This window comes from Haemaphysalis longicornis, unplaced genomic scaffold (genome assembly GCF_048455015.1).
Source record: "Haemaphysalis longicornis isolate Haplotype H1 unplaced genomic scaffold, Haemaphysalis longicornis Haplotype H1 scaffold_4, whole genome shotgun sequence".
In the NCBI taxonomy this organism is placed as follows: Eukaryota; Metazoa; Arthropoda; class Arachnida; order Ixodida; family Ixodidae; genus Haemaphysalis; species Haemaphysalis longicornis.
The window spans coordinates 184,673,468-184,688,412 of NW_027526361.1; the positions used below are offsets into that span (position 1 = coordinate 184,673,468).

At 47.8% G+C, this 14,945-nt stretch overlaps 2 protein-coding genes across 2 annotated transcripts in view; both read right to left on the minus strand.

Annotated features, from left to right (window-relative positions):
• The window catches only part of LOC144179565 (dermonecrotic toxin StSicTox-betaIB1i-like), a 63,685-nt gene that overhangs the window by 26,451 nt on the left and 22,289 nt on the right, over positions 1 to 14,945 (minus strand). The gene's annotated exons all lie outside the window — the stretch shown is intronic.
• Positions 2,044 to 10,169, minus strand: LOC144180142 (uncharacterized). The gene is made up of 3 exons (XM_077708534.1): positions 9,747 to 10,169; positions 9,173 to 9,601; positions 2,044 to 2,067 (listed from the first exon to the last, which is right to left on the minus strand). The coding sequence occupies exons 1-3, from the start codon at positions 10,167 to 10,169 to the stop codon at positions 2,044 to 2,046; spliced, it is 876 nt and encodes a 291-aa protein (XP_077564660.1).

The window sequence follows — 14,945 nt, forward strand, 5'->3', positions numbered from 1 at the left end:
CAAGATCCCAGAGCTCCGCTGAATGTGTGATGTGCCGCAACGGCAACAGAAGTTTGGAAAGGAAGACAGTGATACAACGTCAGCCGCAATGGAAAGGACACACGTTTTTATCAGGTGCCGCACCTGGGCAGTAAAGTTTGTTCTATGGCCGAGTCAGTGGTAGCATGCCCGGCAGTCACGGCAGCCATGTCCGCAACTTACGCCATCACACCGAAGCCTGTTTACACCAGAAGATAAAAATACAAATTTCCGGTAATTCATGCCCCGAATCTACACGTGGGCTACGAGGCATGCCGTAGCGGATGTCTCCGGAAGAATTTAGACAACTTTGGGATCTTTAACGTGCGCCGAAATCTCGACACACTGGCGTTTTTGTTTTCGGCCTCTATCAGGAAAACGGCCGCCGCAGCCGGGAATTGAACCCGCGTCCTTGGGATCAGTAGCTCAACGCCTTACCCACTGAGGCACCTCGACGTGTTTTTCAGTGGGTCTTATGTGACACCAACATTGCGTGACCTAATTGAAACAGGGGCAAAGGATTAACGCCGGTCTCTCAGAAATCAGGGAAGGCATAGATAAAAATAATAAAATAACTAAAATAAAGCCCACTATATAGAGTCTAATCAGATAGGTTTTAAAATACTTTTATATATTTCCACGGTTCTGTCTCCGCTGCAAGCTAGTTTCGGCAAACGACAGATGGCGCCACGCAGCCAATATAAATATCACCCTCAAAATAGGTACCGATGTCCTCCCAGAAAACAGTCGCGTAAGAAGACTCGGCGTTGCTCTAGAGATAAGCGGTAGTGCCAAACTTACAATCGCCAAAAACGGAAAATATCGACTGCCCACAAACAAAATGCCCAACCGTGAGCACAGCAAGTAAAAGAGAAAAAGAAATGATAAGACTCATGCAACCACTGATCATGACCCGAATATTGTAGCGGCTACCACACCACAAATTTAGCCGCACCACAGCAAGGGTTAGGGACACCAGCATCGGGACAGCAAATAATAAGGCAGCTCTCAACCTCGCAATTTTGACCGTGAGATGAACTAACAAAGGGTGGACCACCTGGGTAAGAGAATGTACATGTATAGACGGGTCTGGAAGAAGGGGAAGGTCATACTCTCGATGCAGGGATAAACTAAAATATTCGGAGCAAAGAATAGACTCAGGAAGCGCAGGACAAGAGCGGGTGAAGGTCAACAGGAGAGGCCTTCACGCTGCATTCGTCCTAAACAGGATGTCGGTTATAATGACGATGAATATGTCCTTAATTTGTGCCTTCCTAAGGCATTTCAAGAAAGCGAAGAAACTACTCTCCGAGCTCCAGCAAAGCGGATGGAAAAGCAAAATCGGCAGGGGCCATCGTACCCTCCGACCGACACCCCCCTCCCCCCTTGACCTGTATTCGTGCTTTGTAATCGTATTTCCATCGTTCTTTCCCAAGCTTCCCTTTTGTTTAGTCTTTGTTTGCGGAGGAGACATATAAAATAAGATTTGTGCTTTCCCCAGTACATTTTTGTGAAATTGTGATTTCTTCGATTTATTGATTTCTTGTTTTTTTTTTTTTTGAATTCCGTCGACGAATTATCTCCATTTACGCTATAATAAAGACTAAATGAGTTACCTCTGGCAGTTATGCAATCTTTTGCGAATGCGAGGAGTTACATGGTGCTGGCTGGGGGAACGCGGGGCGGGTACTCAGCCGAAAATTTTACGCTTTAATATACTTCACAGATGCCATGGTTGTTTAAGAGCTGCATGGTTCAATTGTTACTGCAGAAACCTTCGTCGTGACACATGCGCATGCGCGACTACGTGCAAGCGATTGGCTAGTGATGCTCCGCGCCATCGTTCGCATGTGGTTGCTTTGAAGGGGCAGTTCCTTTCTACCATGCAAAATACTGCTTATGCAGATGCGCCTACTTAGGTGGCCCCCGGCTCCCATTGATTGACCTTTCGCCTCAGTTATTTTCATGCGGAAGCGTTGTACGTCCCATGGTGTGAAGAATGCGGCGTTGTGAGCAGCGGGTCGCCTACACATTCCACGTGCCTTCAGCCTGAAAGGCGAAAAAGCAAATCTGTGCCAGGCTGGGGAATCGAACACAGGGGCTGGCGGGGAGCGACAAATGACTTAACCGCTACTGTGCACTTAATTTTTTTCTTTACTGGATGCCACATCGTAACACGGCGTTCAAGGTGGCCCCAAGTGCGCATAGTTGCTTTGAATGAGAAATCATTATGGCCGCTCATACTGCATCATAAGTATGTCATGCTGGTTCTACGAAGCAACCATAATAAATGTTTTAGTTTCTCAGTACGAAATTTTCAATGTTCGTCAGACCGGCCACGGGCCGGTGACGATGACAGCTGCGGTAAAGGCAGCTTTCACGCATTCCCGTCCCTACAATGCTTTCCCTCTCAAATCACGTAAGCAGATTCAAGTGGCATTTCGTTCTCTTTCCAGCCCGAATTACACTGCTACTCCATCGCGTCTTCCTTTCCTACGCAGCCGGAAAAGCTCGGTATCGACGCTGTTGGGGTTAACCTGATTGCTCATTGGGCGTCCTTGATTCAGCAGCCCTGGACAGTCCGCGGGCAGTCCGAGGCCTGCATTCGGATCGAAAGTCCCAGACGACTACATGGGAAAATCGAGCACCGGATCTCGTCTCGGGAAGTCCGCAGACGATCCAGGACTGATAATCGAGGCGGCCCATTGTATCACGCTCAACAAACATGTGAACGCTCATATCAAACAATTGCAGACGCCTTACTTTCGTCGCCTTTAGAACTTTCGCGTAAGGTGGCCTCGCCAGACAGCCCCAGCGATTCTTTTCTTCCAATACCTTTCGAGGCGGCAAATCCAGGTGACAGCATCACTTCGTTTTTAAATACAAACTGCTCTTTCAAGTCCTCTTGAAACAAGCGAAGTTTTGAGGCGTTTGACAAGTCTGAATGAGATCCCTTTCAAGTAACTCGCCTTCTCACCCCATCCGCCGATTGTATTTTTTTAGGCGTCACGTGGGCTACAGAAGCGTGCAGCAGAGGTCGGCATGCGAGCGTGAATTGACGTCGTTCAACCGGGAGTGTCACCGTGCCCGGACTTCCGTCCCGTCCTGGCAGGGCCAGACGAGAAGCCAAGGTAGACGCTTGGCTACCCCGGTATGCGGCGTGCGCGTTGCTTTTTTTTCCTCCGCATAAAGAAAAGACATCCGTCCGTGCGACCCAGACCTCCATCTCTCCTTTTCTTATCTCCACCGCGCCTCATTTTCCTATCTTTCTTCTTTTGCCCGAGCATCTACTTCCGCCAGATGCAGTAAAACTCCCTTCCTTGCCCGGTCCACTCTTGCGTGCCTTTCTGATGGCCCAAAGCGATTTCTGTGAACATCCCGAATAGCGCTCTATCTTTTGCCGTATTCCGCGGCGTAGAAGGCTAAGGCGGTTTAATGATGTGGCTGCGACTGGAGTGAACAAGCCGGCAACCGGTCCCGACGGCCCTGGAGAGCTGTTCGCGTACGTTTCGATAGAAGGAGCGTTTCACGGGCGTCCGAATCAATGTGCGGGTGACCAGGCAGCTCGGAATCAAGTTTCCGTACACGCTGCTGCCTCCGTGCCATGGTATCCGTAGTCGGGTACTCCTGCCCCCAAAACGCTCAGCCATGATAGAGTACCTTTTAGGCTCAATTGGTAAGGCACCCAGCGAGCACTTTTGCGCCGTTTTTTCATGTACGAGTGCGGGGAAAACGATAATACGAAAAGTCAAATTCCAAGACAACACATTTGGGGATTGTAATACTGATGCTGTTTCGGCATATTCAGAGCCCTGCATTACGGCATACCGTTATTATAACCTGGCCTGGGGGTGGGGAGTGGGGGGGAATGCGGAGAGGAGGGGGTACCATTGCATTAAAATATAAAGGGATATTTGGGGATGCCGGATCATATTCACAGGTCTGAATTTCATTTCTTTGTGACTGAATTACATAATTGGGTGTGTTAAAACTGTACCTTCGACCTCGGTGCACTTTAATTCCTGAAGTCTGGTTTGTCCATTCGAGTTTTAACTTGAAGGCTGAAATTTAAGACAATAACGGGTCATAGACTATGTCAGTTACAAAAATGCGGACGATGAGGACAAATTACAGGTGCAGCACAAGCATAACTTGCCGCACGATGGTTAAGACGGGCAGAGTGAAAGAAAGTTCAACGACGTTCGTTTTGGTGACAGCGCTGCAGGGCACAATAGGAAATGCGAAGACACAATTAAAAAAACAAGTTTGCAGTAACGGGACAAAACAGTTGCGACGAGTTTGAAGCAGTTGTCAAGGCAGGTGGCGAGTAGGGTTAAACGAAGCCGCGCCGGAAACGGAACAAGGAAGGAGAAGTAATACGGCTTGGGTTTCAGGTCGTGTCTGCAATGGCTTCCGTCAGTTCTGCGCAAAAAGAAAAATTTGCCGAATATATCTGACAGGCGGTTTTAAACTTGAGGGTCATTCCCTTGTAGACAAATTTTATGTTCGTAACAAAAGTGGCTGAACCACAAACACTTTCGAAGTCGCAATGACCTCGTTTGTGGAGGACCTTCAATCGTAGACAGGTATCCCGAGTCCAGTGCACGTCACAAATATTGCAACTAACATTTGTTTCAAAAATGTTATATTTTTTAATTTTAACACGAAAGTCCTTTATTCATGGATGCACGAAGATTTCGCCGACGTCATATCCGTCACGGAAGTAACGCCGGTACAACGAAGCAAGTGGCCTGTAAAGGGTGCACCCCTGCACTCAGAATATTCTTGCGGGGAAGCAACATCTAGTACTACAGATACATTGGACTTAGCGTTGTTTGTTTTCGGGTTCTATATTCTCTCACGAAAGTGTTTTATGTCGCGGTACCCCAATATTTCACTGGTGTCATATCCGTCACGAAAATGACGCCAGTACACCTTTGCTGAAGCGACCTGCTAGCACGAGGTCGCTCGCCAAGCACCCTCACAAACTAGCCACCGAATCAGAAATCATACTCAGCTGCAGAGTTCGCTGCACATTTCACTTTCGTGTTTTACTTTTTATGCCCGGGCGCTTCATCCTTACGTCGATTGCAGTTATTTTGAGTGCACTCGGCGTCTACTTCAACGTCAGCGTTTTTCTTTTGTGAGACCGCGCTGCGAAGTAAGACCGTCGATCTACAAGGTCTTGGTAGGCTAAACCGACATTAAGAATCCTAGACTATCCTTATGTTCGACAAGAATGCGTATAGTTGACCTAAGATAACATGCTGCAGCGAACGAACTTCCAGGTCTTACGAATAAGCTTTTAGAGCCACTGGAGCTCAAACCCAGGCCTTTAGTGGAAACCCGCGACTCTACTCCTAATGTTTCTGAGGACTTTTTTTCCTTGATTGCATAGGAGAATACGCTCAAATATATTGACTGTAGGAGGACAGTATACAGGGTGTCCCAGCTATCATGCACCATGATTTAAAAAAAGAGTAATGGCGTAACTCGAAGAAAAACTTGTGGGTAATGTTTGCAGTACTGTGGAGAAGCGGACAGTATTTTTTTCGTTAATGAGACTTAATTAATTAATTGTAATTAATTATCTAACTCGCGAAGTACTGTCCTAATCACTAAAGTGTCAATGAGGCACTTGGAGGTACCCACGAGGGGCATCTAACTGCGGTATTTTCAGCGACGAAGTAATTGCGTACACATTTATTCTGACTGATAAAGGAAACCCGCGAAATATGAAAAATACCACGTGACAGCGCGTCCGCGCGCATAGTAAAGCAACGCCCTCAAACAAGCTGCCTCTGAATTAGCCAGAATGAAATAAACAAAAGAAAGAAAGAAGAAATCGCCACCGAGTTTGTGCCTCATCTGCACACGCGCCTTATCAAGGTGATGCGCGGTCTCTTCGGGCGGGTAACACCGGAAGCAGTTGCTTTCAATCAGCTTATTTGGGGACGCTGCTTTACAATGCGCGCGGATGCGTCGTCACGTGGTATTTTTCATATTTCGCGGGTTTTCTTTATCAGTTAGAATAAATGAGTACGCAATTATGTCGTCGCTGAAAATACCACAGTTAGATGCCCCTCGTCGATACCTACAAATGCCTCATTGACACTTCAGTGATTAGGACAGTAATTATCGAGTTAGATAATTAATTACAAATAATTAGTTAAGTCTCATTAACGAAAAAATTAGTCACCGCTTCTTCACAGTACTGCAAACATTATCCAACAGGTTTTGTTCGAGTTACGCCTTTACTCTTTTTTTAAAACTTGGTGCATGATAGCTGGGACACCCTGTATATTCAAGCAGACAAGTGAATCTAGAAATAAGGGCAAGCACGAAAGCGTCTCAATTCGGGAAAACCAACACAAGCGCGCAAAAGTGGAAACCAGTCAGGTGGTTTGTTGGTCCGAGGAATTATACACACTGCGTAGAAACGCCGCAGTTTTTCTGAAATACGACCTTGTTGATCTAGGTGGCTCGGCATGCCTATCACAAAATCGGCATTGCCACAGAATGTATAAAAAGCAGGACACAGACCAATGTTACAACAAAATTGACGTTTCGGAATCCGTACGTATCCCTTAGGAGAACGAGGCTCCAAAGTAGCGTTGAGCGCATGACGTAAGTACAAGTGGTTTAGAGTGACAGATGAACTGTTGATTGTGTTGCTTGTCTGAATCATTAGTGATTCGAGATTGAGCCTCGTTGTGGTCCATCTTGTGGTCCATCTTGTGGTCTATCTTCTCGGCATGCTCTACAAATGCATTCGTCGTGGTGTGGCCCTTGGTGACGTCATTTTTGTGCTGTTTAATACGCCTGCAGAAAGTTCCGCTTTCACCAATGTATACCGATTCGCAGTCGGTGCATGGGATTTTGTAGACCCCACCAGGGAAACGTTGCCGAGGGAGATGATCCTTCACATTAAGCAAGTAACCCTTGAGCTTGCCTAATGACACACGCGCGATCTGCACTCTTCACTGCATTGTTCAATTCATTGTATACAGGGGATCCCTATGGATCCCGAAACGTCAATTTTGTTACAATATTGGTCAGTGTTCTGCTTTTTATACAAATGACTCTACCTGGCCAGACGACATTCCATCCAACTCTTGACTATGCCGCAGACTGGAAAGACTAATTAAAACAAACATGTCCCAGGGTGGCTCACCAGCACAGCCGAACAGGCCGCTAAGGCCTAACAGCGAAGCCTGCTTACCAGTTGCTCAAGGGAGCCGCAAGAGTGTTCTGCGTGCACCCGGATCTGCACAGTAGCAGCCCACTGCGGTCCCAACTGTGCTATCTCCTCACGTCGCCAGCGTAGAAAGAAGAAAGCTCCTCTCCCTGTTGCTGCTGCTTTTTACGTCGCACAGACACGCTTTTAGGACTGGCCAGGCAACGGAAGCTTTGAGGGGCAATGTGCGCGCATCACAAAATTCACAAAACTAACAATTTGAAACGTAAACGTTGTATAATAATGCGTGAGCGTTACACCTGAGTGCGATGGCACGGGAGCAATACACGTGCACAACGACCGCACGGAACCTTGATTCCATGGCGTGCGCAACTTCACTAACTGACGTAATTCGCGCTCTAAGACGAACACACGAAAGCGAAGAGGGACAGAAGCACAGCAAAAAAGAAGGCGGTTAAAGTATTTATCGCTAAAAGACAAAGAATGAAAGCGATGCAAGTGATACGCTCCTTAAAGGGACACTTCAGTGATTTGTAAACATTGCGGGATTACTAGCGGAAATTGTAGTCCGGAGTCCATACGCCATGTTTCGACCGCTCTGAGCGCATTTACGCGAATTCATTTCGTAGAAAAATCAATTCGAAAATTCTGACCTCCTCTCTGCATCCTCGCCCATTTCCTGTGGCGTTTTCGTGTGACGTCAGGAGGAGATGGCTTGGCTTGACTGCGCTACTGCACGGCTCACCGACCTTGCGGCAGAGTCAGTCAGCCCAGCGTTTAATCCGTCGGTCGCCGACGGGTCGACGCAATTCGTTCGCTCAGTTGAAGCAAAGCCACGACACGTTTGTGAATTGAAGAATGTGCCTTTCTTTACTTTGTTAGTTTATACACTGTATCTAGCTCCAAGTCAAGGTCGCTCCCCACAAGTGCTGCACAAGCGCACATGCAATGCTTCGCTGACTGTTAATCTAGTAGGAAAATCTAAGGCCACTTGGAGGCGGGAGAAGAGTCAGAGAAGTCAATATAGGTACTAAGGAAATAAAATCAACTGGTACTTTTACCGTACAGCGTAAAACTAGGGAGCACGAAGCCCTTTTTTGCGCTGGGAGAACAAGCACCGCGGTCAGCAGCACGACCACACATCTGCGAACGTTTTCCGTCTAAGAAATGCTATTGCTAGACGTGAGATATTGTGGAAATTAGGGGGACGCTTACTGCACGAGCGCTATACAACAAATAGTAACTTAAGGTGCTTGAAATGCTAAAGCTAAATAAAAGTGTAAACTGTTTATACATTATATTTCTTATATTTGCATCACTGGCAGCGCTGGCTCATGGCGGAGTGGTCTGGAGTGGTATGTTATTTTGCAAGTCATGAGTTCGAATCCCCGAGGGTGCATTTTTTTTTTTGTAAGTTGACTTTTTCGTTTTCGGTCGATGTTTTCTATACTGAGTTCACCATTTTTGGGCCGTAACGTTCACTGTTCCACGATGTAGTTCACAGAATGCGCGCAGGCTAACACAACCCGCTAGCGAGTTCTCGTTGGCGTGCTGTTCTCGTTGGCGTATTAGGGCCAGTGCTATGGCTACCTCTTCTGCCACGGTCGGGTGAGTAGTCTTCACAGACGCGCAGGTCTTCAGCTCGTCGATGTTCGTTACGGCCACCACGGCTTTTGTTCCGTGTTTTGGGAGTGAGGCGTCCACGTACCGGACCTGGGAGTCCTCCTCCAGCTTCCTGGTCAGGGCTTTGGCCCGTGCCGTCTACCTTCCTTCATGCCGTTCCGCTGTCATGTTGCGCGCTAACGGTTCGGTAGTGATGGAGTCACGCCATCCCTGAGGGAGTGGTGCCTCGTCCGTCTGTGGTTCAACCTTCCATCGCATCTTGTGTAGGACGGCTCTTCCATGTTCTGTCCTGCTCAGACGAACTCTCTGGTTGGACAAGTGCGCTTCGCTGACTTTATCCGTGGTGTTGAGGGTGCCCATGTCCATCAATCTTTTCGTTGACAAGTACATTCGCAGACCCATGGCTATCTTGGTTGCTTTACGCATCACCGTGTCCAGCGCGTCCCTGTCCGCCTTCGTTAGCCGGAGGTACGGGGTGGAGTAGGTTACGCAGGATACGACGACCACCTGCACTAGACGCAGGGCGTCTTCTTTCAGTCCGAGGTTGCGGTTCGCAACTCTACGTGCCATGCTTGCGATCTGTTCCGTCGAGTGCTTGATCTTAGTGACGGTGGCCGAGGCTTCTCCGTCTCCCCTGAGTACCAAGCCCAGGATCCGGATCTGTTCTGTCGGTATGATTTGCGTGCCGTCGGTGGTTACGGTTACGCTCGGGGGTGCTTGCTTCTTTGGCCTGCCTGGTTGGACGATGAGCAGTTCCGACTCCTGCGGGGCGAAGCTCAGGCCGCAGGACTTGGCGTATCCGTGGAGAATCGCCGCCGCTCTCTACAGCACTCCTTCCATCCAGGCGTCATAGCCCGCGCGGGTTGGCCCACACCGTGATGTCATAGACATATAATGCGTGGCTCACACCTTCTATTCGCTCGAGTAACGAGGGTAGGGGAAGGAGTGCCAGGTTGAACAGCAGAGGCGACAGGACAGGCCCCTGAGGGGTGGCCCTGTCCCCGAGCTCCACAGGTTCTGACTTCTCCTCGCCAGTCCTGATCATTGCCGTTCTTTTGGTTAGGAAGTATTTGATATAGCCGAACGTACGCCGGCCGCATCCCGCCCTTCCTAGATTTTTCAGCACGGTCGCGTGCGACACGTTATCCAACGCCCCTTTCAGATCTAGGGCCAGTATCGCTCGCGGTGCTGTCTTCGTTTCTTCCTTCACCACCAGTTCACTGAGCTGGATCATCACGTCTTGCGTGCTTAGGTGTTGTCTGAAGCCGTACATCGTGGCCGGCATCTGTCCCGTCTTATCCAGATGAGCTTGCAGCCTCTTGAACACCATGCGCTCGACCACCTTCCCCACGCCGGAGGCCAGCGATACGGACGCATGTTTTCGATCGTGAGAGGTGAATGGAAAACGGACCTCGGCCGTTTTCCATTCGTGCGGTATTCGCGACTTCTCCCAGGCCTCGTTAATGTGACCTAACAGTTATCTTGCCGCCGCATTGCTCATGTTACCGAGCAATTTGTAGGAAAACGCATGGAATTTGAGTGGCTGCAGTGACGCGGAGGGCGTTCATCCACCGCGCAAGCCTCAGCTAGTGATTGCTACGATTCCAAGCCGCCCTGGGAGGCTCATCTCGGGCATTTTACTGCCGACAACATGGCAGAAGCGCCGTACAGCGATTACTGAGATATCGAGAACGCCCATGCAACGATGCCGTCGGATGTCAAGCATGTTGCTTTACAGAACCGAAACCGAAACTTGTTTGAATTCCAACCTTGGACATCGTCCAATCACGGTGTCGCCTCCTCCCGACGTCCAGCCTTTAGTTGATGCGGCCTCCACAGACCGCGCACGGTAGTTTACTTCTTTCGCGCTTTATAAAATAATTACCGACTTATCAACCGGATAAGTGATGAAAAGTGTGTTAGCTTGAGTCAGTATACGCAGTGCAAGCTGTAAGGCAGCAGATATTGCGGTGGTTGCTTTCCGTAGTTTGTCCTGGAGAGGGGGTAAGTCAATGTTGGATGCGACGGAGCGTTCGAGTTATTGCGTTTTTCCGCAATTTAGCAGTACCTTGCAAGGAAATACTCCCACTCTTTATTTCCTTTATGCAGTGTCGTACAATCATGTACAAATATAGGAGCTAAACTGGAATCATTTTTTGATCGCGGTATAGGTCTGTAGACGGAGAACGGCGAGAACGCTTTATTGCATTCCGCAATACCTTGTGTTGCAATGTTTGAAGTTTATTTAGATGGCTTTGTGCAGCCTTCCCCCAGACTAACAGAGCATAGGTGAGCATAGAGCATAGGTAAAATAATGCGCTGTAAATAAGCAATTCAACATTTCTGGAAGAAAGTACCGGTCCTTGCCTAACCCTCCACATGGCCTTGAAAGATGAATTTTTACTTGATCAATATGCGAATCCCAATGCTCATTGAAGGTAACACCCAGGGTTTGCACAAGTGAGAAAAAGGCTGGTGGCATCTGCATATATTACAAATTTTGCATCTGGGTTGATTTTGATAAGCTCATTGACGTACAGAATAATAGTAACGGCCTTAAATTGCTGCCTTGTGGAATCCCAAACTAATTTAACTTATTTATATAAACGCTTGGTACTTAATTTTTAGTGTTAAAGGGGGCTGCAAAATTTCTCGTAGAGGGCATTGCAAAGTCAGGGCTAAACACTGCGCAGAGGATGCACGACCACGAGTCCCAATTTATAAAGACCAAACCGCAGTGAGCCCAGGTAAGTGCAAATCTCAAAGAGTAGCAAAATAGTACAATATTAAACTTTCTCACGTCAAGGCGGGGTTGACGAAAACCAGATATGTCGTCAGAGAGATTACTGAGTGCCACAGGCACAACACGAACAAAGAACCATTAGACGGAAGCAAAAAGCTAGGATGAAAAACTCCGTTTTCACTTGTTCCGTTCATGTACAGCAACTATATAATGAAGACATAGTTCAGATCAAGGCACTACCTTCTTGCATAACGAGTTGACGAGCTTTTGCATGGGAGCTGGACATGTGTGCGTGGGGGAAAAATCGCTGAGGAAAATCCCGATGTCAGTCTTTGTGCGCATAATCAACCGAAGCAAACGAGCAGTCAAAGCAAGGAAATAGCAAAGACGCAGAAAACAGACGTGGCAATCAGTCCGTACCATGGGGAACAATTCTGAAAAACAGTTTGTACAATGGAATTTCTGGAATTTACTCTTTATAGGTATGGTCAGGACACTGCTTGGACGATGCTAGCCCGCAACCCAGATGAGCTTTACGGATGCGAACAGCTATTTATTCGTACAAATTGAACAAGCAAAAACGTAAGCCCTTGCCTCCAACGATATCAAATAACATAATCTCCAAACACGCGAAAGGCTCATACGGAATTAGCGTGACTATACAACCTTATGGTAGCAATTATGCTGCAACGTGAACAATTATTAGTGTTTTGTGAGTTCTCCCAAATGCCCACATCCTCGCAGTAGTGGCAGTCATTAGGAGCGTCAGAAACCTTGTCACAAACCCTGTCACGATCCCATACAGGGGATCGTGACAGGGTTTGTGGCAAGGTTCAAGGAGTTGGTACCGTGCACGGTATCTATTTCTCATTGCTGTCAAGCCTATGGCGCTACTCATGTGATTCAGAGTGTATCCGGACGGGTGCGAAGCGGTATAATAATCAGGAGAAGCACAATAACCATCCTAATTTTGGCCTAATTTAGAACAGAAACGCTGTAGTCATGTCGATGAAACACGTGTCCGCACAATTAACAGGCAACTTCCACAGAGCACAAGGTCCAGACTCACTCAAGGGTAAACAGCTCAGTCCGTGTACGTGTCGCACCCCAGGGCTAGAAAAATTGCAGACGAAATGGGAAATTGTTGATCCAACTCCAAATACACAAGAAATATACAGAGAAGAACGGGCGCAAAAGCACGGAAACAGACACCTTCGGCCATCCCACAAAGACGCGTCGGACCATAAAACAAACGCTTGTTGGTACTCGTCCAAAGCCCGGAGCAATGGATACGCGCTCAGTAGTCTTCTTTATAGCATCCCAGAACGTAATTGCGCGCGTGAGCGATTGCCGGGCTAATCGGCCTCGGGCGAGGGGAGTTCCGCCCGTCGCTTCCGGGTAATCGCGCGTAGCGGACACGCGCGCTCTTACGACCCGCTCCTCCAGCCGATCTCCTTCGGCCGAGCCCTTCGCGGGCCTACGCTGTCGGGGATCGTTTTAATCAGGTGACAGGATGTCCGCAGTGATGCCAGCTTCCGGCTGCACCTCCTCTGCGCCGCGCAAAAATGAAATTCGAATACTGCCAGCGGAAACTGATAGCCTTAGTCATTATCACACCCGAGCTTTCTACTGCCTAAGGGGGTGGGAAGAATTTGCCACTGGCTTCAAAAGGGGGGGAAGGGACGAGTTCGAGCCTCCACGATGTTAAAAAATTCGCGCATCTCCACGAAGTGGATCATGACGAGTGGGCGGAGCACTGGGGATCGTTCTTACCGTAAATCACCCGTGAGAGTGCTAGCTTGCTGCTGCTAAAAAGATTTCCAATTAATTTCAATCCAATCCAATCCAAATTCTATTTAATCCAATCCAATGCAATGCTCCTCGCGCATGCGCAGCACGGCTCTTCAGGAGTACTCTCTCCCTCCTTTCTTCCCTCCCTCTCTAAACTTTTGTGAACCTTTTGTTCACAGACGTTTTGATTTACACGGTGCTGTGCCGTGAGCACGGACGCCGGACAAGCCTCGGCCTAGAGGTGCTTCGCCCCTGAAAGTGGGGGCTACGCCCGCCGCCTGGACTCAGCCTTATTGCTTGTGTAATCGTTTCAATACCAGGGAAGGGGGGCAGAAAAACAAAACGAAAACTGGCTGAAGGGGTCTACGGCGCAAGGCTTTAAACCCCTTCAATAATTTTTGAGATATCGAATTGGTGTTTGCTCACAGAGGTAACCATTACGAATGCTTTTAAACGGTTTTATAGGATTTTCCTAAACAACCACTAAATGGACTTATTTCGATTCGGTGTAAATTACGAGTTCTTACGGACTTGTCAATATATGTCCCGCCCAGCGGTATTTACAAATCCGTTTTGTTTACAAAAAAAAATGTTACCCGCACAAATGCCCAAACACCAATTTTAGGGCTTCGTCCTGAGAAATGTGTAAAGGGGTGAGCGGAATTTTTCAAATGCGCTCCTCACGAAGTACGAAGTACGAAGGCTAAATTATCGTATCAACTCGCAGAACCAAATTCTGGGTCTGCAGACTTGAAATTCCCGGATTACTTCCTATGGGCATGTGGTCCTTTGAGCACACCAACTACGTACAATTCGTTTCGGGGGTAGTTCAAATATAACACGAGTTCTAGCCGTATTGTATAACCACGTGCCTCTGGTGGGAGCACAGGAAAGAGGAAATTCCTAATTGTGTATGCTGAAATAACTAATTATGACAAGTAACGAAGCGAACATTGCGAAATGGGTTATAAATCTCGTTACTTTGGCCCACTCGGGCGTCAGGGTACCACCCTTTGTGTATAAATGTAGCACCTTTGTCATTACGCTTACTTTTCTCGTTCTTTGGCTGTTTTTTTTTTCTGTTTTATTGCAGTTTCTATATTTTGCGTATGCATTGTGAACGAACACGTCTGTATAGGGCGTTGGTGCGCGACGGTACTTGAATAAGAACAAAGTTGAATAAAATAAATAAACAGGTAAATAGCTTAACCGCTGTTTCATTAAGGCTGATTGTTTGGAGATGTTTAATATGGAGCTACATCTCTCAATCCCCACGTTCTTAACCCGGAAACACCTGAACAGGTCCCTCCTATAGTTTTCAGCTTTCAGCCAGCCACCAGTAGGGACGTCAGACATTTCAGTGGAAAAACATTAGGCGCGGACGGCCGTTGTTATGTTTTTAGCCGTTCTGTGTTATTAAAGATCTGGCGCGTCCATCAGTTACAATTTAGAAAAATCCGGCCTGTAACCATGAAATATATGCCAACCGCGTTACCCACTGCCGTGCCTCTTTATAGGTTCAAAATAAAAACTTATTTGCTCTGGGGGCCAGTCCTGAACACAACCAAAAAT

Excerpts from the sequence above, each read along its gene's own strand:
- LOC144180142 (XM_077708534.1), bottom strand. The coding sequence starts at position 10,169 with ATGGTGTTCAAGAGGCTGCAAGCTCATCTGGATAAGACGGGACAGATG. Across the intron at positions 9,602-9,746 it reads TACTCGAGCGAATAGAAGGT|GAGTCGGAACTGCTCATCGT; the intron begins GTGAGCCACGCA and ends TTCGCCCCGCAG. Across the intron at positions 2,068-9,172 it reads CCCTCAACACCACGGATAAA|GCTGAAGGCACGTGGAATGT; the intron begins GTCAGCGAAGCG and ends TTCGCCTTTCAG.